General features: G+C 44.3%; 1 protein-coding gene across 2 annotated transcripts in view; it reads right to left on the reverse strand.

Annotated features, from left to right (window-relative positions):
* Nucleotides 1-20,598, reverse strand: part of MACROH2A1 (macroH2A.1 histone) — a 45,838-nt gene extending 25,240 nt beyond the window's left edge. The window contains exons 1-2 of one of the 2 annotated variants that reach the window (XM_083488211.1): nt 20,319-20,598; nt 7,750-7,957 (exon numbers count right to left, since the gene is read on the reverse strand). In XM_083488211.1, coding sequence (XP_083344337.1) covers nt 7,750-7,921 — 172 coding nt within the window. In that variant the 5' untranslated portion in view covers nt 7,922-7,957; nt 20,319-20,598. Of the gene's footprint in view, nt 1-7,749; nt 7,958-19,552; nt 19,832-20,318 lie in introns of those variants that run through there. The other variant, XM_083488212.1, reaches the window with a different exon arrangement.
* Between the last annotated feature and the right edge of the window lie 3,995 nt (nt 20,599-24,593).

The following is a 24,593-nucleotide window of genomic DNA, read 5'->3' on the forward strand; positions in this document are numbered from 1 at the left end:
GACTGCAAGAAGATCAAACCGATCCATTCTTAAGGAGATCAGCCCTGAGTGCTCACTGGAAGGACAGATCCTGAAGCTGAGGCTCCAATACTTTGGCCACCTCATGAGAAGAGAAGACTCCCTGGAAAAGACCCTGATGTTGGGAAAGATGGAGGGCACAAGGAGAAGGGGACGACAGAGGAGGAGATGGTTGGACAGTGTTCTTGAAGCTACCAGCATGAGTTTAACCAAACTGTAGAGGCAATGGCGTGCTCTGGCCGATGGGGTCACGAAGAGTCGGACACAACTAAACAACACCACCAACTGATGCAAAAGTCCTAAGTGGTTCTTTGCTGGCATCGCTAACACTAGCCAAGACTAGGATAAGAGCACAGGAAGTGACAGGCCATTGGGCCACCTGGCTCAGTACTGTTGCCATTGACTGGTTTCAGGCAAAGGGCCTTCCCATGCCTACCTGGAGATGCTGAAGTGTGACTCTTGACCATCCAAGGCTCTTTGATTTCACAGAAGTAGTTGAGAAGCTATATGCATCCCAACCACAGCTCCTTGATTTATTTCATAAAATTTATATACTGCTTGATTGTAAAAACAAGCAAGCAAGCAAGCAAACAAACCCCAACATGGTTAATATGACGGATTTCTTATTTACATCAAGAGGGAGGGGGACTTTTGCCCATATTAGGTCCATATTTATGTCACAGTCTTAAAAACCTGTGTTGTTAGCAAAGGAGTAAATTCTGTTTTAAAAGTAGTATAATTTACAGTGCAAATTTATACATGCCGACTCTGAAGTAAGACCTACTGAACTTAAGGGGACTTGCTCCCAGGTATTCAGCAGAATTTCAGCCTTAATCACAAGGTCTTTTTCTTTCACTGAATTTCTATTTCCAGGGATAAGGTCAAAGATAAACTACAGTATTGTACCACACAGTCTAAATGTATTGATCTGTCTCTATATCTTTTTTGTTGTTTTTCAGTCTTGCTTAACCTGATTTTTCAATTTAGGGTAGGCTACACATACACACAAATCAATGTGTAATGATATGCAGGAAATATGTCAAATGTTCCAAAGAATGCTGTCACTGTAATGGATTCTTCATTGTTTAAGAAACCTTTTGCTTCCTTTCCTTACCGTGCAGCCTATAAATAACACTCCAAACTTTGAAATCACATTCTATGAATCAAACTATTTTTATGGCAGATCACTGTGGCTACAGCCGCTGTCCTTTTAAAAAAAGCAGTGTGCACTAAAATATATATATTTTAAGAAACAAACATGACTGTCGTTTGCCTTTAAATTATTACCTTCCTTCTGAAAAGAAAGAAGAGTGGAATGGCACTTCCACATAATGAATTCTGACAGAAAACATGGCAAGCACTTGGGATAACTGGTTAACTGCACTAACTGGATACGTTCTTATTTTTCAGGCACTCAATGGCTTGGGACAGGTTTCCACACAGAAAATGAATCATGATTAAATAGCAAGCAAATGACTTGCTGGAGTATCTGAAACTCCACTCAGGGAATCTGGTGATGTCATAAAGCACGAGAACAAAGCATAAAAGTCACCAGAACACCCAAGAGAGAGTTATGGTCTGGAACTCTAAAAAAAAAAGTGCATGTTTTAAATTTTACAAAATGAATGGATTGGCAATAAAATACAGTGGTGGAAAAATGTTAATGGAGAAAGCAGACATTTCAAGTTTTCGCCCTACCTGACTTTTTCGAACTGTGGAACAATGTAAATCACAGCACCTTTTTTTAGGAGTGGGGTGTTATTGTATATCACCTGCTGTTTTATAAACTTCACTCTTTCCTAATTTGCTGTGGAATTATTTTTTTATGTAGAGCAGTCTATTGACAGAAATTCCCACAAGCTTCATTTCTGTCTACTATTTAAATTTTGCCCATAAGCTTTCTAGTTCTTTTTCTGCATTAAGATAGATGGATAGACAGACAGACAGACAGACAGACAGACAGACAAATAGATAGATAAACTAGGCAGACTGAAAAAAGATAGAAAATGTAGTGCATTCAGATTAAACAAATCTAATTAAACAGAAAAAGAAGATTCAAAACTGCGGTCAGCATAAACCAAATTCAGAACCGCAAGATAATAAAACACTGCAGCGCAAGAAAATAAATGACTAACCTAGTAGGCCAAAAGCCTCTGGAACAGGAAGGTCTTTGCAATTTATTACAAGGCCAATAACAAATGTGCTAAGAATTCCAGAGTCTGAGTGGTGCCACCACTGAGAAGACCCTCACCCATGTTCCCACAGTTGGTGGGGCACTGGGTTTGGACCTTTCCTGCAGGTATTACTCCATGGACAAGTTCAAAAATTCACAATATTACCACAGAATACCCTACATGTGTTAAACTATGGTTGACTGTACTTGACTTGATAATCCAGACCTTGCTTCAGCTGGGTTTAAACAGCACAAGTTGTCCCAGCCTCAACCAGTCCCCACATTTGAGTTTGTTAGTGCTAGTTTCAGGGTTATCTTGGATATTATGTCTTGTATCGAAATGCCAGAAAACAATGTTTTTGAAATGTGCTTGGGAAAATGGTGACTTGTTCAGCCTAAAAAGAGCTGACAAGAGACTTACGTTACATGACTGAAAAGTAATAAAAGGATCCTCTCTGGAGAGGTCAGATGAAAAGTGAAGATAGGAGAAAACTGTTTATTAGATGACACAATGCCTTATTTTTCTACAATGCCTTTGTCTGTTTTAATAACAAACAACAGGGAAAACTGCTCCAGATGTTTAGTACAAAAGATTTGTGGAAGTCCTAAGAGATCCTTGCGGTCCCTTTGGTTAGGAAGCTATCAAGACAAAAACACTGGGTCTTATTTAGTTCTTATTTAGTACAGCCTCTGGTGTAGCTGCAAGACAGGAGACTCTGCTAAGTGTCTGCAGGGTGTTTCCCCCTTCGGATTAGGAAAATGTATTTAATTATTTATTTAAAATAACTTATATCCAACCCTCTCTCCCTTAGGAGATCAGAGCAGCATTTATAAAAAGCAGTTCAACGGTACAAACTTATAAACAAGCAACAAAAAACACTCACATTCACAGTAGGGCTCAAAGACAAATGATTAGAAACAGATGTTTTAACTGCCCTCCTAAGTGCAAGCAGTGAAAGAGTGACATGGATCTTCCAGGGGAGGAAGTTTCTGAGGTGAGGAGCCACCACAGAAAAGGCCCTCTCACGGGCTGTCACCTTTTGAACTTCTCAAGGGCTAGCAAGAAGGGGAAATTATATTATAATGGCCAGTGATATGGGTTACAGCTATGAAACCGCACAGCAAAATATGTCTGAGTGAGACACAGACTGAAGTGTGGACAGGATGAAAGAAGCTTATGCCACAAAGAAGCAATTAAGACTTTTAAGGCACCACGGGAACCTATGCTTCCTTTTAATGAATAAGAGTTTCCCCCCTCTCCTCCAAAACAGATTTAGCATACATGCAGGACGCACATGGAAAGGAAAGCATGGAGGGGGGGGGGAGAGTCCCAATCCACTAGCGAACCTTGTTCTGCACATGCTACAACTTAGTTGAATGTCGCCCTTTGGCTTCTGATATTATATTTTCCTTGAATCTGGCAGTGTTCTTATTGCCATTTCGCCTTCCACTACAGATCACTCTGTCCTCTCTACCTCTTCTCTCAACTCTGCCACAATCTCACCAACAACGACAAAGGAGCTCTCTGAGAGCACCCTTGGAGACAAAGGTCGCTTCTTTTTTTATGTTCCGTAGCTGCTCCCTATCAGGCAAAAAGCGAGGGTCAGTTCAGAAAAGTCCCATGGGATACTGTGTGATCTTCAGCGATGCCAACAATCCCTTACTTTTTCAGCAGTCAGCACAACTCACAACATACAACAGAAATCTAGGCTCAAACCACACAAAATTAGGAAAAAGGAAAGGATATGAAGTTAAAACCATACATGGTACGTGATGAAAGTGGGAGCTGTAAGACAGAAAATTGGAGGATTGCAGACAGTAACCTTTATTATAAGGTCGTGAGCAATAACTTTGGCAGCCTAATCCTCACAGTCACTTTAATGGAGCTTGGATTGGCATCGTCTTTTAAATAAAGGGGAGATGGGCAAAATATCTTATTCTGGTTTGGAATAAACATATTAACTTTTTATCACGATGTATTTTAAATGAATGCAGCCACCAGGGGAAACAGAAAATGCAAATGTCCTTTTTCTGAGTTTTGCTTTTTAGGGGGGGAAAGTGTCAGACAGAAAACATAAATAGTAAAAAATATATATCATTTTTAAAACCCACAATAATCTCAGTTCCTTGGAATGGAAGTAATTAAAGGCAGAGAATCATTTTCTTTTCAGCTTTCTTTATAATATCTTCCTTGGGGATAATCGAGCTGGGATTGTAAGTCATGTTTACAAATTCCCAGGGTTCCCACCCTCCACAAAAAAGTCTTCATGCTCTATTGTATTCTTCCCTCGCTCAAGGTTCTTCAGCTCACAGAAGTGTGCAAATCTCTCTCTCTCTAAAATTGGTACCATGTCCTGCTCATTAACATTACTTGTAATACAGCTCAGTTGCTAGTTTAGCTTGGGGTTTTTTATGTATTAAAAAACACTCAGTGCAGGCTATTTTATAAAAGGCATGAAGTTTAGAATCTAAATATATATGTATATCATCTGAGTTACATAGTGGTTACAGTAATAGAAGAGTAGGTGATACTGAGCTAGATGGACAAATACAGGTCAATACAGACAAGCTTAGCAACCTGTTTAAACCATACTGTCGTTGTTCAAGAAATCCATTACTCCTCTCACAAGTAACTTCCTTCAAGTAGTGAATCGCCTAAGTACTGGGGGGGGGGGGGGCTACACAGGTGGATTTCTAAAGTTTATAAACGACTTCGACTGATGAATTGAGGGAACGCTCATCAAATTTGCAGACAGCACCAAACTGGGAGGGCTGATTGGAGAACTGGGCCCAAACTAACAAAATGAATTCAATTGGGACAAATGTAATAGAGACAAATCTATGATTCTAAGATTGTGCATGTAAAGTCAGTCAGCTTGCTTAGCCCTTATTTCACTCTGGAAAACTATTTAGATAGATAGATAGATAGATAGTTCAGGACATTTTTATTATATCCTTAAAGGTAAAGGTAAAGGGACCCCTGACCATTAGGTCCAGTCGTGGCCGGCTCTGGGGCTGCGGCGCTCATCTCGCTTTATTGGCCGAGGGAGCAGGCATACAGCTTCTGGGTCATGTGACCAGCATGACTAAGCCGCTTCTGGCAAACCAGAGCAGCACACGGAAACACCGTTTACCTTCCCCCCTATTTATCTACTTGCACTTTGACGTGCTTTCGAACTGCTAGGTTGGCAGGAGCAGGGACTGAGCAACGGGAGCTCACCCCATTGCGGGGATTTGAACCGCCAACCTTCTGATCGGCAAATCCTAGGCTCTGTGGTTTAAGCCACAGCGCCACCTGCATCCCTATCCTTAAACTTACTTAAATTGCTCAAATAAGCCACAAAGATGAAGGACCATCAGATTTAATCTCTTACCGAATACCAGCCCACCCTGAGAACTTAGGTCTGGATACTTCATCTTGCTGAAATCACTGCCATCTCTTTAGCCTGTTCTCTACCATCCTCTTTTTACAATGGTGCCACTGCTTGTACATAACACCAAGTCCTTAAAGCTATTGCTTCCCCCCTCTATTAACACTACACCTGAGGGCTAATTGTAATTCTTAAAGATCCTCGGTTCTGCATGGAAGCACTTCAGAGAGTGGGTCTAACATCTGAAAACTGCTCGCCAATTATCGGTGCGCCTCCATTGGGTGCATGGCATCTCTTGCCCGCACCAGAGAAATGTTCCTTAGCAGCCTTCACGTGGTGGCTCTAACGTTCAAACAGACTCTTAGACCTCTCTTTGTTCAATAAGAGCACGCCATGTATAGCAGCCCCGGCAAAAGGAGGCCCTGCTGTAGTATATGGAGAGTGAAGGCATCAAGTTCTAATTGCATTATTGGCCCCATTTCAAAAAAGCTGCTCCTGCAGCTGTTTTGACTGACGGCTCAGCAGCAAACCAACCCATTGCCCAATTCTTTATTTGCTTGTTTACAAAATTTCTAGACTGCCCTTCCTTGCACATATCAAGACCTCAGGGCGGTTTCCAATATAAAACAATACAATAAAATATTTAAACCAATCATTAATAAAATGCAGTAGCACAGGAACCACCCCCCAAACACAAACAAACCCCCCCTCCTTTTTGAAAGCATTAACTAATTTCCTCCAAAGGCACAGGAGGAGAGATGTTTTCGCTTGGTGGCAGAAGCCCATCAGGCTGGTCGCTATCCAGGTTTCCAGTGGGAGGGAATTCTACAGTGGGGGTGCCACAAGAGATGTACAGGGATGAGGAACCTCGGGCCTGGAAGCCAAACCCTGCCCTCCATGTCCCTCTTTCTGGCCCCCGAGACTCACCCCAGATACATCCCCTCTCCCCTTATCACCCCTTCTGCATATCCTACTTGAGTAGGGCTGAAATACGTCCTTGAATTCTGCTAACACTTCTTGCTTGCCCGGGCAGAGGACAGAGAGGGCTGTGCACAGACACTAGCCTACCGCACAAAGGGGGAAATCACATTCGTTGCTTTGTTCACTTTTTGCCTCTGGTCCCAGCCATCACTGGCATGCGGTACCTTATTGTTGTGGTTGTAGGTTGTTTTAAACCGTTATTAATAAAGGGAACGGGGTCCTTTGGCTGAAGGTCCCCTAGCTCTGCTCTAATGAATGGCTTCAAGCTAATGAAGCTTGCTAGTGGCAAAACACATTATTATTATTTTTATTATTAATTTTTATTGGAAATTTTATTTACAACATAACATAACCCCCCCAAATACAGAGATCCACCCTCAATAAACGTGAACATACAATGAGCATAACATACAACAATACAAACAACCAAATAAAAGACTTCCTTCATCCTGTATCTGGCTTCCTTATTTACTTCTTATAAACTGGTTCCTTTATGAATAATTATAAAGATTTTTCTAATTATAACTTAAATATCCACCAAGTCTCCTGCAGACATTAATCGAAACAATGTATTTTAGGTATGTATTTTAGGGCACTGTGAAGTATTCTCTACATTTCCCCCATGCTTTTTGAAACTCTTGTCTGGTGTGCATTATTTTGTGCATTTTACAGAACAGTTAAAAATGGGGGGGGGGGGGTTATACCAGGTTCATACGGTTGCTGTTTTTAAAAAGTTTCCCTCTTGTAGATTACAATGCAAGTGAAATACCCATGTCAGCTCCAGGGCTGTTTTTGCTTGCACCCCATTCCTGGGGCATGCCAGAGGAACAAGGGGACTGCAGGTCTTTTGCCTCTTCTGACATGACGCCAACATGCCCTCCGAACGGCTACCATTTGCCCTCCCTACTATATGCGTCCAATTTAGCATCACGGAAGGCTCAACCAAAAGCCAACTAATCTTACCAGGAACCCATGATAAATGCAATGTTGGGTTTACAGCTGCGAAAGTTATAGTGCAATGCTTCCAAGACACAGAAATCTGAACTGAGATGCAAGATCAGTATTTTGGATTTACATTCATTACGAGGTTAATGTTGCTGCAGATAAAAAGTGCCTCAACTCGCTGATTTATCTTCCGCAAATGCTCTCTCGCATTTGCAACTGATTCCACTGAACTGCCTCGGCTCTTGTCGAGGCAAAACTTACCAGTCAGGTATTCAAGTACAGCTGCCATATAGACTGGAGCACCGACCCCAATCCTGTACTTCGGATGACCTTTCTTAATATAACGGAGCATTCGTCCGACGGGGAATATGACCCCGGCTTTTGCCGAGCGAGAGGTCTTCGTCGACTTTTTCTTCCCACCCCTGCTGGACATTTTCTTTTACGTGGGTCTGGGTCAACAATCTAGAAACTAGAAAAAAAAGGGGGAAAGGGTAAGGTTACAAATCAAGCCTGAGACAGTTGCTTTCAAATGGCGAACGATACCTCAGCGGTCTCTTAAAATCGGGCCCACAGGCTTTCAACGGCACTGAGTCGCAACGCTGTTATACATCACATGGAAAGCTGCAGTGCTATGTTGAGAGGTAGGGCTTTTAGTGCCTTATCTGTGCTTCTAACACATAAAATTCAAAGAGATTTCTGTGGGCAAGGCTGATCAGACTGTGTGTCAGAGGACTCTGGCACTGGGTGCAAAATCCAGGACCACGAGAATCCCAGCATTCATTTTTTATGGTTGTATCCAGTGGGGTCCCTCTACAGACGGAAAGCTCATTGATCCAGCAGTGGTAGAACAATTTGTTTGTTTGTTAGAAAACAATATAAACACAGGCTTTTTTAAAAAAACAAAACATTTCTGTTTACAATTAACAGTTATATACTAATGAGGTTAATAAATCAGAAATGGAAGTTGAGGGAAGTCCAAAAGGGGGGGAGGGAGAGATGTTATGTATAAGTATATTTGTAATGAGAGAAAAGAAAAATTTAAATAAAAAGAAATAAAAAAATAAAATAAAAAAATAAAAAAAAATAAAAAAAGAAATAAAAAATTTAAAAAACAGTTATGAAGGCTGGGGGAGGAGTGAATATGGATGCTTGCTGATTGAATAGAAGGTATTTTTTAGCATTTCATCTCTCCATTATATCTGACAAAACAAATTTCATTTTTGTAAAAAAAATAAAAAAATTTAAATGCTCTGAACAGATGACTTTATATTGCTCAAGGTGTTAAACTTTCTACTCTTTTTTTAAAAAAGCAAATGGTAATTTTACAGTACTAGATACAGTAGCAAATACAAAAATGAAGTCATTGTAAAAACACCAATGACCATACAAAAATAAACTCCAATAATATTTATAAAACATGCCTTGAGTCCTGACACTGTGCCGGCGCTATTCCCAGTCATCACCCGGGTTAGGAGAGCTGCTTGGACAATAATGTTATTTTTTAACAGACTGATGATGCAAACAGAATTGTTCCCAGATTTTGCCTTTCTGGTAATGAGTGGGTTATCTTGTCTGCTGCATTGACAAGTGTGTCCAAACTGAACATTCTGAGAAAAGTAACCACCCTGCAAAGATCATATTGTCTGCTGTAGCAACGAGTCCCATATGTGCTGGACTAGTGGTTGTGACAGAAAGACACTTTGCACATGCTCAAAGGCATCTCGTCCTTATTATCATTTCATGTTCTTGAAAGAAGACTGGCAAACTACCTCCAGCATATAACACCTTGCTTGTGGGATTTGGCCTGGCTGCCAGTTTGCCACTGGGCGTTGGTGTTGGTAGGAGACCTTGAGACCAGGTTACTTGGGAGAACACATTATCCCTTATATAGTCAGTAGATCACTGCAGTCATTGGGACAGTTTCTCCTGCACATTCCAAATATCTCAGAAGCCTGCTCTGCAGTAACTGGGAGCAGGACTTTCAATGTGATGGCCCCCGTTCTATGGAATAGCATCCCTGTTGAGATACGACAGGCACCCGCTGTCTGCATTTTCTGGAAGCAACTGAAGATGTTTTGGTTCTGACAAGCTTTCCCTGGATGAATTGGGTCTTTACCGTGAGTGCCCACTTGTTAGGGTTTTAATCTTGTTTTAAGTGAATCTGTTGTTTTTTATGTTTTTAACTGATTTTAGTTATTTTATGTGTAAATAGCCTTGAAGTGGTGGTTTAGAAGGTGATGATGATGATGATGATGATGATAAAAATAAAATGCCAGGTAAGGCTTAAGGTCTCAAGTGGAGTCAAGAATGCTTGCATACAAAAGTATTGTTGTGTTTGTTTCTCTCTTTGGAAAAAGGAAAGGATTGCAATTAATTGCCTGGGATTTGAAATTGTGGAATTTATCTGCCTACCAATCACAGTCGTTTTCATTCCATTCCCCTGCAGGAGTTTCACAAACTCCAATCTGACAACTTCCTTCCACCAGCATAATTGGACTTGACACCGGAGAATGATGGCCAGCAATCTCATGCTAATTTACTACCATACACAAACATGTTGCTGATCGTTCTGCCGAGTGTCTGTCATTCTCAAGTTGTGTTTTTGCAAGGGTATGTAGGCATTAAATTAAAATGTTAAAAAGCTCCGCAGAGAGGGGCGGTTTACAAGCTCAGAAACCGTTGCTCTTCTGGGAGCTGGTGGTTTAGAAAACTAGTCCAAATTCCTAAACCTTTGATTTCCTGTAAGTGAAGCCTGTAGTGGCTTTTTCCTTCACCCCTATGGAGATAGACAGTTTTATAAACAATGTTTTATAAGCCAAAGGAAACCCCAACGGTGTGTATTAGCCATAGGAAAACCTCCTCGTGACCCAAAGCTGGCTTGGCACAAAGGGGTGCTTTTTCACAGTATCACCCCCCCTTTCTCAAACCAATTCCCCCTTCACCTCCTTGCGATTATTAAATCATCATGTCTAGGTTCTGAATTCTTTCTGCTTGTTCGCTCCATTAGCTATTTGTCCCCACCTTGCTCCATTGCGTTCTCCCTCTCCCTCCCTACTTCCCCCTGCAACACAAACCTATCAATATATGCACCGGGCACCTCCAATGGACTGACTTCCAAATGAAGCGAAGCAAGCCTTACTTTTGACATTTTGCAACTTTTGCTACTATGCGATTTCTGACCTGTGCTAACGTGTCATGAAGGCTTTTAAATACACTTTCAGCTATATTACATAAAACCTGTCTAAATTTCAGACCAGGAGTCTTTTGTCGACTAAGGATATAAATTCCAGCATCTATTGATTCCATCCTCCCACACTCTTGTTAACCTCGATTCCTAGACTTCCCAAACAAGGAGATGAAACAAAGAGAAATGTGTATCTTGTAAAAGGCAACCCATACGGAAGTCTACCATTGGACATATCATGTCGGCCCAAGGCAACTGATAGGATTGTGGCTAAACACAGGTTTGCCTCTGTTCAAACTTCCATACCCGCAGTTTTTAGGGTTACTCATCATACACCACAGTTCTAGGCATATCTTCTTAAAAGCCTGCCGCAGAGTTCAACATGGCTTACCTGCAGGTGTGTCTAGGAATGCAACCACAGCTTATTACCACATGTGTTCAAGGTACTTTTAAGGAAAACGTTGTGAAGAAAAATGAAGTAAAGATATAGAAAGCTTTCCCTACTTTCCACTTTTCCATTCCTTAACTTAGAAAAACAACCCAGCAAAACACACTTTTCCTCCATATGGATCTTCGTAGGCCTATAACTAGCAAGTCTCTATTAACCATCTGGCTAATTATGGCTTCTAAGATGGCCCTTAAAAATATGTATAAACCACAAAAACCCTGGAGAGCAGAGCATTCTCAGACACTTCATGTCCAGTTAATGGAACACAAATGGCCAATTAGCTAATAATATTTTACCCTGGAATTTCAATCTGGAGTTTTCAATGCGATTAAAAAAGAAAAAGGTCCTTTATAAATTAAAAATTAAAAAAAATGAAACATTTGCCAGTCAGTGGAATAAGCCACATTGTTACAAACAGTTACAAACAGAGATGTCACAAAGTGTTATCTTTTTATTACTAATATTATTGTTATAATGTTATTTGTTATTCACTCCATGATTCAAAGCATTTAAAGCATTTTACCCCCGTCTTCAGTTAAAAAGGCTACCACAGTGGCTTACGTATGATAGATTAAAAATTAATTATTATAATACAATCCCTGTCCATAGGTGTACAGTCAAAAAGTCACAACACAAATGGAAAAAGAAGTGGGGAGGGAAGATGATGACTGGCAAACTCAGACACCCATGCTCAGAGTTACTGTGCATAGTAGATGCTTAGAATGAACAGATAAAACAGATCCTGCATTGTTCTTACTAAACCACAGTTTAAACAAACCACAGTTCCCAGAGTTTGAATGTGATATTGATAATAGAAAGGGTGCTTTTGATCTCTGCATGATCACAGAAGAGCAGGAGGGGAGAGAAAAAGAGACTGTTTGAACCCAAAGTTTGTGCACACTTGTTCAGGTAGTGGAAAGCCATGGTTTCCAGTTACAGGACTTAGTGATTTATGTGGCATGTATTGTTTATTCCAGTTGGCCCTTCTGGTAGATGTAAAGGTAAAGGTAAAGGTACCCCTGCCCATACGAGCCAGTCTTGACAGACTCCAGGGTTGTGTGCCCATCTCACTTAAGAGGCCGGGGGCCAGCGCTGTCCAGAGACACTTCCGGGTCACGTGGCCAGCGTGACAAAGCCGCATCTGGCGAGCCAGCACAGCACACGGAAACGCCGTTTACCTTCCCGCCAGTAAGCGGTCCCTATTTATCTACTTGCACCCGGAGGTGCTTTCGAACTGCTAGGTTGGCAGGCGCTGGGACCGAGCAACGGGAGCGCACCCCGCCGCGGGGATTCGAACCGCCGACCTTTCGATCGGCAAGCCCTAGGCGCTGAGGCTTTTACCCACAGCGCCACCCGCGTCCCCTCTGGTAGATGTAGTCACATGTATTTTTTAAGCTGCAGGGACCTTCCTCTCACAAATAGCAGTCCTCCTCTGCTAATTTAATGAGCCAGGAAGGACGGGGTCAAAGGAGCATGTGGTTGGACATATTGCCACCAACACCTTGTCCACGTCAGTTGATTGCACGGGATGAAATTGATTCCATAGCACACCCTCAATAGTGGCACTGGGTACTTCAACCAGAGCTGCAACAAAGTGCAAAACCAAGAGCGACTATGTCAACACCCTTTTTTCATCTCACTTTCCCATAGCCCAAGACCTGTCTTCATACCACCAAACCATGGTTCAGCATTCCATCTGAATAATGGCTATGTAACCAAGGTTCAAACCATCTAATGCCCTTCTAGCATCTGCCAGAACTGATCGTATTTCTTCCAAACTAAAAGAGGGAGGGGAGTTAGACAATTTTCTTGAGCGCTTCTACCCTTCGCAGTCTTCCACTTCTTGAAAAGCTAGCACGGTTCTTTGTCAGAGAAGCTACTGGCAGGAACAAGGGAGAGTGAACATACCTTCTCGTTTTTCAGAGAGATGAAATAGAAATGGCCTACAACCAGAGAGCCTATAACTTCTATCAACAGAGTAATCCCTGATGAGAGAGCTCCTCTAACAAGGAGAGGATGCTATGGAATTCAAAGCAACCCAGGGGAATTCCTTTTTGTGATGATAACTATCAAGTGACAATCTGACAAAACTCCTGGCATTAACAGCCTGTATCATGAACCTGAAAAACACTGAGTTTTCTTGTCTCTCAAATCTCTTAAGAGCACAGAAACCTGCTTCAGACCCGATCAGATCATCTGTCCATCTAGCCTTGTTGTCACTGACATGCAACAGCTCTCCAGGGTCTCAGGCCAAGGTCTTACCCTTCAGCTGCTACCTGATCCCTTTGGCTACATATTTCAAGGATTGCATATAGAATCTTCTACATGCCATGCATGTGCTCTACTACCTAGCTAGGGCCCTTTTTTTTTACTGGGACCATAAGGTGTGGAGGAGGTTTACTGGAGCTTTCACTATTAACCTTTTGAAACAACAGAATGGATGGAAACACAAATTTCAACATCGGAGAGTGACATCAAGTTGGTCCTCAGCATACAACTAATCACAATAAATCTTCCACGCAGCGCGTATGGCTGCATCTCCCAATTGCTTCGCCTACTCTTCATTTAATTGTGCATGACTTCCTCTTGAAGAAATAATACGGCGTGTGAGATACAGCTTCCGTGCAGCTTAACAGATCTTCTGCAAATTGGAAGGGTTTCCTCCCCCCCCATCCCCACCCCACAGAGCTACAAATAGCTCCAATTAGTGTTAAACAATAACTAGGCACCTCCGGTAAGAAAATGAACATGCTTTATGTACGGAGCAAGGTATACAGGCAATTTTCATAAGCAGATTAATCAACAATCACAGAATTACTGCCTATTGGAGGGATTCGAATGCATCTCTGTATTTTTATTTCTCCATCTTTTTAAATCTGGATGAACAACCCAGCTCTATACACAGGCAAGAGCGTTCGGCACAGAGGGGCCCCCAGGACCAGCACAAAGCAACTCTTGGCCTGCTCTGCCTTTTCTGCCGGCTCAGCAGCAGCCACTGGTGTAGGTATTCTGGTGCCTGCAATTTGGCAAAGATGGAGTGAAGAGAAGGGGGCTTCCAGTGGGCCTTAGCAAAGCAAACCACAAGAGGAATGGAAGGTGGTGGAAGCTGAAAGGTTGGAAGCACCCAAGCAGAGGAGCCCTGGTTTTCATTGCTTCATTTGGGATTCTGCTACAGCTGTTGAAGTCACAGTCTTCACAAACAGAGTATCAGACTGCTATGTAGTTAAGATAGGAACAGAAGCAGCAGCAATCAGACTGTTGGTCCATCTAGCTCAGCCCCATCCACACTGACGGGCAATGGATCTCCAGGGATTCAGACAAGGGTCTCTCACAGCCCCACCTGGAGATGCCAAGGACAGAAGCTGGTACCTTAACACATGCAAAGCAGATGTTCTACCGCTCAGCTACGTCCCTTCCCCCAAAATTCCTGTAGCATGCTCAGAAGGCTTGTTGTCACTTTCTGGATTGATTGGGGAGGAACACACTCTTACTCATCCAATCTCTGGCCACCAAACCTCACTGCTTACGGAAGGCTGCTGTGGCTGCATGTCCTTCTGGGCCACTCATTTCACACTGGCTAGGCTAGCATCTGACTAACACTTGGCAAGAGGGTCAAGCAAATGCCGAACTGTAAGAGGGTCAAGGTAATGGCAGGCTATTAATAGGCAATCAGATGCCGAGTTGATTTCAGCGGAGCAATTAACATTCATCCTAATAGGTTTGAGGCAGAGGCTTGCCTGGTCCAAGGTAAGCATGCATATGGACAGTAATTGCCTTCATACACAGATGACAGATTTCGCGAGATATGTATAATGGCATCAATGGGGCATTCACACTAGATAATGATCTCCCGGGACTGGATAAATGCCAAGATGAACCAGAGAGGCATTTGGTCTGTTTCCTTTTCCATCACCTTCTCTTCACTGCCAGCAGACAATGTTTTGTTTGCAACCATCAAATACTATTATTTCAGCCTCGCACATTAAAGCTGATTTGCCCCACTCTTCCTTCAAGCGGCCCATAGTGGGAGATATGAGATTATCCCATTTTATCTTCACAAACATGATAAGGGCAATAGCGACTGGTGTATGAGGGCAGAGCTAGGAAGCCATCATCTCGACACCGAGGTTGCTGCAGCTTACCTGGACAGCAGTGGGGTGTGGAAGTGACAGAAGTCAAGGCTGTGCAGACACATCGGTGGAAGTGCTGCCTGTGCATCTATGCAGTCCTGACCTCACCAGCTGTACCAACTCAGCACCAACTAGGTAAGCTGCAGCAACACTGGTGTTGGGGGGGGGCAGCTCTGCCTCACCACACCGGCCGCTACCACAAGGCCAGGTTCAAGGTTCTTGTCTTAATGCAAGGCCATTGCAACTTGGGTCCAGGATACCTTGAGGACTACCTGATCACTAGGGTCTTGGGGGGAGTCACTGTTAGTTTTCCCTCATGGCTGAGAGACATAGCTCGTATCCACCAGGAGATGTGTTCAGTAACATGGGCCCAATTTTGTAGAACTCCATTGCAGCTGAGGTCCAGCACGATCCCTTCCTTTAGAACTTCTGACACCAACTGAAGAAATCATCATCACCATCATCATCATTCCAGAAAGCATTTTAACTTATTTTTATCTTTGTTGTATTGCTGAGTTACTTGTATACCACTGAGAGACGGTTGTAATTAAGAGCTAAACAGTGGTACCTCGGGATGCGAACGGGATCCGTTCTGGAGGCCCGTTCGCATCCTGAACAGAACGTAAGACGTGACAGCGCATCTGCGGGTCATGTTTTGCCGCTTCCGAGCATGCACGTGACATCATTTTGAACCTCTGCGCATGCGCGAGCGGCGAAACCCAGAAGTAACGCGCTCCGTTACTTCCGGGTTGCTGTGGAGCGCAAACCGAAAGCGCTCAACCTGAAGTGTATTTATCCCAAGGTATGACTGTATAGCTTGCCGAAATAAATATGCACAATAAAAATTGCCTCTCTCATACTGTGTTCCATAGCCCCCTATGCTCCTGTTGGCACTTACCCACCTCTCCATTCCCTGAACTTCCCGAAGGCAGGGACAGAACAGGGATAGCAACACTGGCCCTGCACTATAGTTAAACACAGCTTCGAAAAGGCCTGGCCTGGCTAGCCGGGACTGTAGTAGGCAAACTTTGGATACTGCTCTTTTTCTCCTTCTGCCAGTTTTGGCTTACACCACAGTGCTATTTTATGGAGGCTGCACATGAAGGATATGGGATAGTTAAGGGAACAAACCCTGGACATTCTATCTATTAAAATCAAGAAGATTTCTCCCAACTTGGCATGGAAAACTCAGCATAGAAAATAATCAGTACAAAATGGCTGAGATGCAGTAGATGACCATTCGCTCCCTCAGCAGGCAAATTTCTCCTGTTTGTGGCTACAATTTTAGCCCAAAGGGGCTGTTCAAAGGAAAAGCTCCCACATGTTCAGTAAACGTGTGAAGTGCAAGAGGGACTGCCTCACTAGCCTGACTCACAACACACCCACTGGCGGCCTCACATATAGCATCTGTCCAAGTGCAAAGGACCCCTTTCGGGTATATGCTGCACATGCAGGTGCCAAAGGGGCACGGGCCACTGGGTGTAGCAGCATCAGGGGCAGGACTAAAAGAGGCTGCCTTTCTTCCTCTTCCTGCATTTACTTAATACTGGAGAGGTTTTCTTGTGAGCAGTCCTACAGCTGACCTTGAATCTGCCATTTTTTGAATCTATACTGTCAGTGCTTTGCAACAGCTCCTCATTTATTACAGAGCCAGATAAAAGTTCATTTTGGTTCAAAGTTAATATTTGCATGCTTGCTTATACACTGTGCAAAGACGCACAATATACAAGGAGGGTGTACATTAATTTCCTGCTTCCATGGCATGTAAATTACAGCAGGAAGCTTGACTTAAAATTTCTGTGCTTTTTGGTTCAGGAGCAAATTGGCAAGTACCCTTTACTCTTCTATTTGACCAAGGAGTGGAGAACCTGATCTGTATCCACCCTCTTCATATGGGAAGGCTATTCAACCTGAACATGCATAATGTAGCTGCTCTCTCCTATCCTACCCCACTGCGCCCAGTCTCTGTGCTTCCTCTGTTTGCTGTCCCAGTCTGGAGGGATATGAACTTGCCATTACAACTGTACTTTGGCTGCAAATAGCCTGAGGAGGGTAGCTTTGTGCTACACAGATCTGTATTCTAGAACCAAAGCATGTTCAATTAAAGTCAGGCTGGGCAACCTCTGGCCTGCATGCCAAATCTGCCTCAACCAGGGCCCCAATTTGCCCCATGATGCCAGTTCCATGAAACAACACCTACCAGCATCACACCTGACATGACTAAGTTCCCTGTGGGGAACTGAGGGGAATTCAACTGCACAACCCATCCCTGCAGAAAGCAAGCATGAAGTCACTGCCTATCAGCTGATAGGCAGTGGCTTCGAGTCTGCTGATGAATGGCACTTCAAAACACCACACTGGGATCTTTGCTAATGTCACTGTGACATCATGCAATTGACAGGTGGGCATCCTGCTCAGCTATCAGATTTGGCCCCCCGAGAGGCCAGGTTCTCTGCCCCTCAGTTAAAGAAAAGAGTTAGGGTACCTGGACTTTCCCATTTGCTCATGGACCAAATGATGGGAGTTGTAGTCCAACAATATCTGGAGGACACCCACGCCTGCCCAAGTTTCTCCCCCCCCCCCAAAAAAAAAATAAAATAAATTGTAATCAGAAGTTATTATGCAACTTGGAAAAAATTCCCATAATGTTGTTATTAAGGTTAGAAGCACTCATGTTTTTTTATAGTTCCGCAGAAGTCTACATCCTCTTTACTTACTATAATGGAGTGCTCCTTTTATTTCCAAGAACTCTCTTTTGTGCAACAGAATTTATTTTATGACATTGGAAGAGTTCCCAAAGTGCACACTATAGTCTTATGACTCCATAAATGTTTGATATATTTTCTAATCAATAGTGCATGCATCATTTTGTGCTCAAGTTACGAACCCCTGAGCTACATTTTTCAGTGTTTAATGTCACTGGTTCAAATTATGTTCTCAGTAACACTGGTGTAAATCTGGAGTAGAATTAGCCCACATGTGTATTAAGCCAAACACAGAGTGGCATATTCAATCTTTACAGATAATATAGAAACTGAGAGCATTGCTATGTTTCCCTTTACTTCCCCTATCCAGCTAAGTTCAGAACAAGAAAACAAACTGAAATCTTAGCAAAATATGTCAAAAGCAATGCAAAAAGCAAATATGTCACATGTAAATTACCTGAATCCTTGAGTTGAATTAATTCATGTATTGTTTTACTTCAGCGATGACTAGCCCCATAAACAACATATGGATACAAGACACCTGCAGTTGAATATAGTATTTGCTTAAATATATCTCCTCCTTTACACTCAGGTGTTCTTTCTCTAATTACAGATTTGCCTTTTGGTTTATTTTTTTTTTCAGTCCCAGAGAAACAAGAGGGGGAAAGCACATGAACTGGAGCAATCCCTACACACCTGTTGCTAAGTGACAATTGCATAATCCAAGCATGAACACTTGGGTCAGATGAGGAAAATGTGAAATCATGACAGACAACACAATTTGAATATGCTCTGAAACTCAAAGCTCTATAGACAAGGGGATAGACGGAGTCATTTCCGATATAAGCCAAGGTCATAATTTGGCCCCCACATCCACAAGCGTCAAATGGCAGCGTATGCCACCCAGCTAGTAAAGTTTAAATATTTATTTGCATTGCAGGGAAAGAAACACAGTGAGATCCACAAATTAAATGCTAGCACACAAGAGAAGTGGTACAGCTTGCAAACCTGCATCGTCATACATTTACTCAAAAACAGTCCTCGAATAAGAGTATGCAACAAGGGCCTTGCAACAGAATGAAGTCCACAGGATCAGGTCAGTTTAAGCAGGTTGTATCTCAAAGTGCATTGGGTTTGTTCTTTTTTTCGTCATGTATTCTGCTCTTTAAAATACCTATGGGAGGCGGCTGTAGTTCAGTGGTAGAGCACCTGCTTGGCCGGCAAATGTTCCCGGGTTCAATCCCCAGCATCTCTAGGGAGATTGTGAAAAGCCTTGTGCATGGAACCCTGGATAGCTGCTGTCAGTCAGTGTAGGCAACACTGAACTGGGTGGATTGATCACCCATGTTTCTGGCAGCCCTCTGCTGCAGGGAGCAACCACTCCCATGCCACACTTCCAGGACCAGGTCACATTGCAGCAGGCACAACAGTCACAGGCTCTGGATAAAATACCCTGCGCAGTGCCCCTTCCACTATTTTCTCCCACTTTGTTCTAAGCAGCCTTTCTCTTTTGGGGTGTGTGTGCGTCTTTGGGTTTAGCCCTTCCCCATTTGCAAACAAGCAACTTTAGGACATGTCATGTGAAAGTGAAACGTACCAAATATGTCCTCTGCAGCTTCCTAGTTATTCAGCTTGCAGTCTCTGTGCATTATCTTCTCGTGCTCAATGACCCGAGGAGGAGGAGGAAGGAGAAAAATTGAGGGGAAAGAAAAGGAGGTGGGTGGGTGGCTGGGGCAGGAGTCCAGCCTCGCATGATCTAACACCCTTGTGCAAACGATCGCGTATTCTTGGAATCAGAGGGCCACAATCGACTCCCGAAATCCGGATTCCCTAGCCCAGAATGAAATCGGAGCAAGAAAGCCCCCACGACACCGCGCAGAGGAGAGTTTTATTTCCTGATTTCCTTAAGGGCGCAGGGAAGTCTCTCCGCTCTCCTTTAACCCCCTCGGTTCCGCTCCGGATTCGGATCGGAGGAAATCCCTTTTCGCCTACGTCCCCCCAGATTGCAAAGAATCATGGAATCACAGGAGCCTCGGTTAATAACAATACCAGAAACAACAATAACACCACCAGCAGTAACGCCCTCCTGGAACCTGTCGGGAGCTTCACAGGATTGCAAGATACGCCCGCACCCAAGGCAGGTGTCTGCCCCAAAGGACCACCTCCAGCTGCTGCAAGTGTTGCAATACGACACAGAGAGAAAGGGAGACAGGGGGACGATCCGCTCGATCCCAACCCCACCTCTCCAAAGCGAACAGGGCAAGCGGCTGGCAGGGAAATCGCATTGTGCTCAAACAACGAGCGCAGGTTTCGCGCAGGACAGGGTCCCTGGCAAAGGAAGGGGGCGTCAGTCAATCACTTACAGCGCAGCTCCCAGCAATAGCGGCGGCGGCAGCAGCAATATGTCTCCCTGCGCCTCTCCCTCCCCACTTCGCTCAGCCGCCGTGTAAACTGGAACAAGCCGACTGTAATGTGCATGAAGTCCCACAATGCACAGCGCAGCGCTCGTCACATCCCCTCCTTTAAATCGGCGCCCAGGCCTGCCGCCTGCCACGCCGAGGGGCGCGCGGCGTGAGGGAAGGAGCGCGGCAGGAGAGCCGTCGGCGCCTCCTCCTCCTCCTGCGGTGCCGCTGCCGCCAGCTGAGGAGGACACAGGCGGGGCCTTGCTCCGCAGTCGCGCCCCTGAGACCCCCGCCCCATCCTCGCAGGGAGAAGCCAATGGCGTGGAGTTGGGAGGGACACTGCGAATCCGGCCGTTCTCTTCCTCCGCCGCTTCGACTCCCCGCAGTGGGCGCCCTCGGCTGCGGCGGCGCCTCGGGAGAGCCCCAAGGCGCTAGTCCCTAAGAGGCGGTCGCTGAAGAGCAGCGGATCAGGGCCGGTGTCTAGACCCGGCTTAGTCCTCCCCCTTCGGATAACTAGACGTGCGCGCAGCCCTCCCCTCTGTGCAGGAATAGCACCTGCGCCTCGCTCCCCGCCTGTCCGGAGAGAGGCAGCGGGGTCGCCACTCGCTGGTCCAACAAAGTGCGCAAGAAACATCACTTAATATAGTTTTCCCTGCTGGGACCCATAATAAAACACTTGCTGGGTTAGGCCCAAGGCCCATCTAGTGCAACACCCTGTTCTCATAGTGGCTATAGAAAGCCTGCAAGCATGGGCGTAATAAGCACTTCTGACGCAAAGTACACAGCCATCGTGGCTAGCCAGCCTCTGTGAATTTGTCTAATCTTCTCAAGGTATCCATGTTGGTGGCCACTGCTACGTCCTGTGGTAGCAAATTTCATGTTTGTGAGAAATTCTTTTGTCCGCCCTGGATCTTCCAATATTCAGATGACACCCCACGTTCAAGTATCATGGGCATGAGAGAAAAACTTCTAATTTTATACGCCTAAAATGCCCTGCTTACTCGCCTTTTTTTCTAAACATAAAAGCCCCAAACCTTTGCTCACAAGACAGTTGCTCCAGCGCCTTGGTGGTTTTGGTTGCTCTTTTCTGAACCTTCCCCAGCTCTACAATATCCTTTCTGAGATGAGGCAACCAGAACTACACAGTATTCCAAATGTGATCACACTATAGATTTTTGTAACAGCATTATTCACATTTTTATTTTCATTCCATGTCCTAATAATCCCTAACATGGAATCCAGCTTTCAGACACCAAGTCAAGACCTTTATCGCTAGAACTAAAAGTCTTTTTTCCTGGTCAGTTCCAATCCCATTAGCCAATGTGCATCACTTTGCACTTAAATAATATTTCGCCCTTTACATGCCAGTTCCCTCACTTTGCAGGGATCCTGTTGGAACTCACAACTACCAACAATCCTGGACGCCCCTAACTTCAGTTTATGGCCAAGAATAGCCGCTTTTGCTTGCTCACCTCCCATCTCCCACTGGGCGTTGGTGAGAGTAGGACCCAGCTAATCCTTGGCACTGTTCATGCTTGCTTACCAGGAAGTGAGAAAACGACTGACTATGGCAAGGAACAGCCATGGCCTGCCCTCTCCCTCTATGCTGTACTGGACACTACCACCTCAGGTAATTCCAGGTAAAAACCCCCAACATCCTTCCCAGAGAGAGTGCAAAAGCTGCCACAGCTTTCCCCCTCAATTGCTCGTTACCTGCAGTCTCCCAGTAGGGTAGGTAAGGAAATGGGGCATACTGCTCACTTGCCTGCAATCTCTGGCCAGCTCAGCAATTGAAAACACTGTCACTGCATAGCAGGGCAGCTTCTTTCTGCACTATCAGAGCAGGAATAAGGACCTCCAAATGTTGGACTCATCCAAGAGCCGGTGTGGTGTAGTGGTTAGAGTGTTGGACTAGGACCAGGGAGAGCAGAGTTCAAATTCTCAGTCAGCCATGAAGCTCACAGGGTAACCTTGGGCCAGTCACCCACTCTCAGACTAACCTACTTCACAGGGTTGTTGTGAGGATCAAATGAGAGGGAGAATTGTGTTCTTCACCCAGAGCTCCTTGGACAGGGGCGCCGACTTATAAAAAATATTGGGGGGCCCATACCGGGGTCCATACTGGTGGCAGGATGGCAGTGGTGCTTTTGCATGCAAGAACCGGCCTGCCCTCCCCAGGCTTCGCGCCGGGAGGCGGCCACCCCCTCCTACCAACGTCACCTTAGCCGAACCCAGGAAAAAAGCCCCGCTCCGGCGGCGGGAACTCCCGTCCCCTCCATTCTCCCCTCACCCCGGTCCCTCGCCGGCGACGAATACGCCGTTCCTCAGCCCCGCGGCTCCATTCCTTTCTAAAGTCCCGCCGCTGGGGGTCTTCCTCTGACTGACCGACCTGCCCGCCCCTTCTCAGGAGCTCCCGGTCACTTTGGGAGGCGCGCGCCGGAGTCCCCTGCGCGGTTTTTGGCAAGGTGCCTAATAATTTTCTTCAATTATTGGGGGGCAGAGCCCCCCCAAACGATTTTTTGAGGGGGCTCGGGCCCCCTCAGGCCCCATGGAGTCGGCGCCTATGTCCTTGGAGGAAAGGTGGGATAAAAATGTAATAAAAGCGAATAGCAATATTTTAAGAAAGAAAACAAGCACATTCAGTATATACTTAAAAAAAAATATTAAAGGACAATTCTTTTTTAAAAAAAAAACTAGATTAAAATAAGACACCCACACAAAAAATACAGATAATTAAAAGCCAAAGGGCTGTTGAAAAGGAATGCTTTTGCCTGGTACCTAAAGCTATGCAACAATGGCACTGGGGGAGCCTCCCTGGGAAGAATGTTTCACAAGCAGGAAGCCACCACTGAAAAGGCCCAGCTTTGTGTTGCCACCTTCCAGACCTTGCATGGAGGGAGCACATGAAGATGGGCTTCAGATGATGATTGCAGAATCCTGGTCAGTTTATATGGGGATAGGCAATCCTTGGGGTATTGGGGTCTGAGCCACATGGACTTTATAGGTCAAAATTAGCACTTTGAATTTGGTCAATAGTCTGCCCCTAGTAAGGACAAACTGATTGACTCTCCAGATTAACACAGGAAGCACTTGGTGTAGAAGTGCTTATAGAAATTCTCCTTTTCAGCCAATCATATCTGAAACCATCATCCCACAATAGCTTCTGATCATCCCACAATAGCTTCCTGTTGTTTTGCTGTGAGTACATTATTCAGTACATCCTACAATTCAAATTAAATCCCGCAGTATTCAGTTTGGACCAGAGGTAGCTTCCAATGCTTCTGCAAAGTGGACTTTGTAGGTTAGTGTGAGGTGAGGTTGGGCTGTTAAGGATCAGTGATTTATTAAAACTGACTAACCTTAGTGTAAGCAGCCCAGGACTCCTTAAAGCTGGCATAACATACCATAATTGCTTCTTCTACCAGCTCTGCTTGATTTTGCATCCTGCACCCAGTTCTTTGCAATACCCCACCCATTCTGCAGCATCTCCCTGCATCACATTGCAGGCCTTTCCTGAAGTTCTCCTCCTCTTCAGGGGGACTCTTTCAGAAGTGCAGGGTGGGTGGATGAAGGCAGGAGAAGAAGGTGGGAAAGCTCCATTGCATAAGCAGCCTACTGTTCATGTGACATTAGACAGAACAACCTGATAGTAATTTTTTTTTGTAGTCATGAGAAGTTTGTTGTGATTCATTTGAGGGAGAGAAAGCGTATTGCTGTAAACCTTTGTATGTTTTGTACAGGGATGTGCAATTAAAAACAGGGGATAAGCTTAAGGTCACAAATTTGCAATCGCTTTGTTATAGAGAATTAAAGCAATAGCAGATCTACAAAGTGGATGGTAATATAATTCTTCAGAAAACTGAAATGATCACAGTGGATGGTACCATTGAAAACAGAAGGGGATTGTGTTCAACTTAGTAATTAACCCATCATCCTGCAGGCACAAATGCTACTAATCAAAAATAGAACACCAGAAATGCAAGCTGTTACTGAAAAATAATGGATTGACTCAGAGCTTTTTTAGAGAAATATTCTGGTGTAGGCGTGGATGGAGATGAACTTGAGGACACTTGAAAATCACGCAAAATGGCTTCTTTAATGTTCATGGTGAATAATTAAACACACATTTAACTAAGTAAATAAATCAATAAATGCAACAAAACATGTATTTTCATAGTAAATTATTGTAATTTAAAGAAACTTGGCATTTAAAATTTAACTAAAAATGTCCAGAAC

The sequence above is a fragment of the Podarcis liolepis genome, assembly GCF_965112155.1.
Source record: "Podarcis liolepis genome assembly, chromosome: 2".
Classification (NCBI taxonomy): Eukaryota; Metazoa; Chordata; class Lepidosauria; order Squamata; family Lacertidae; genus Podarcis; species Podarcis liolepis.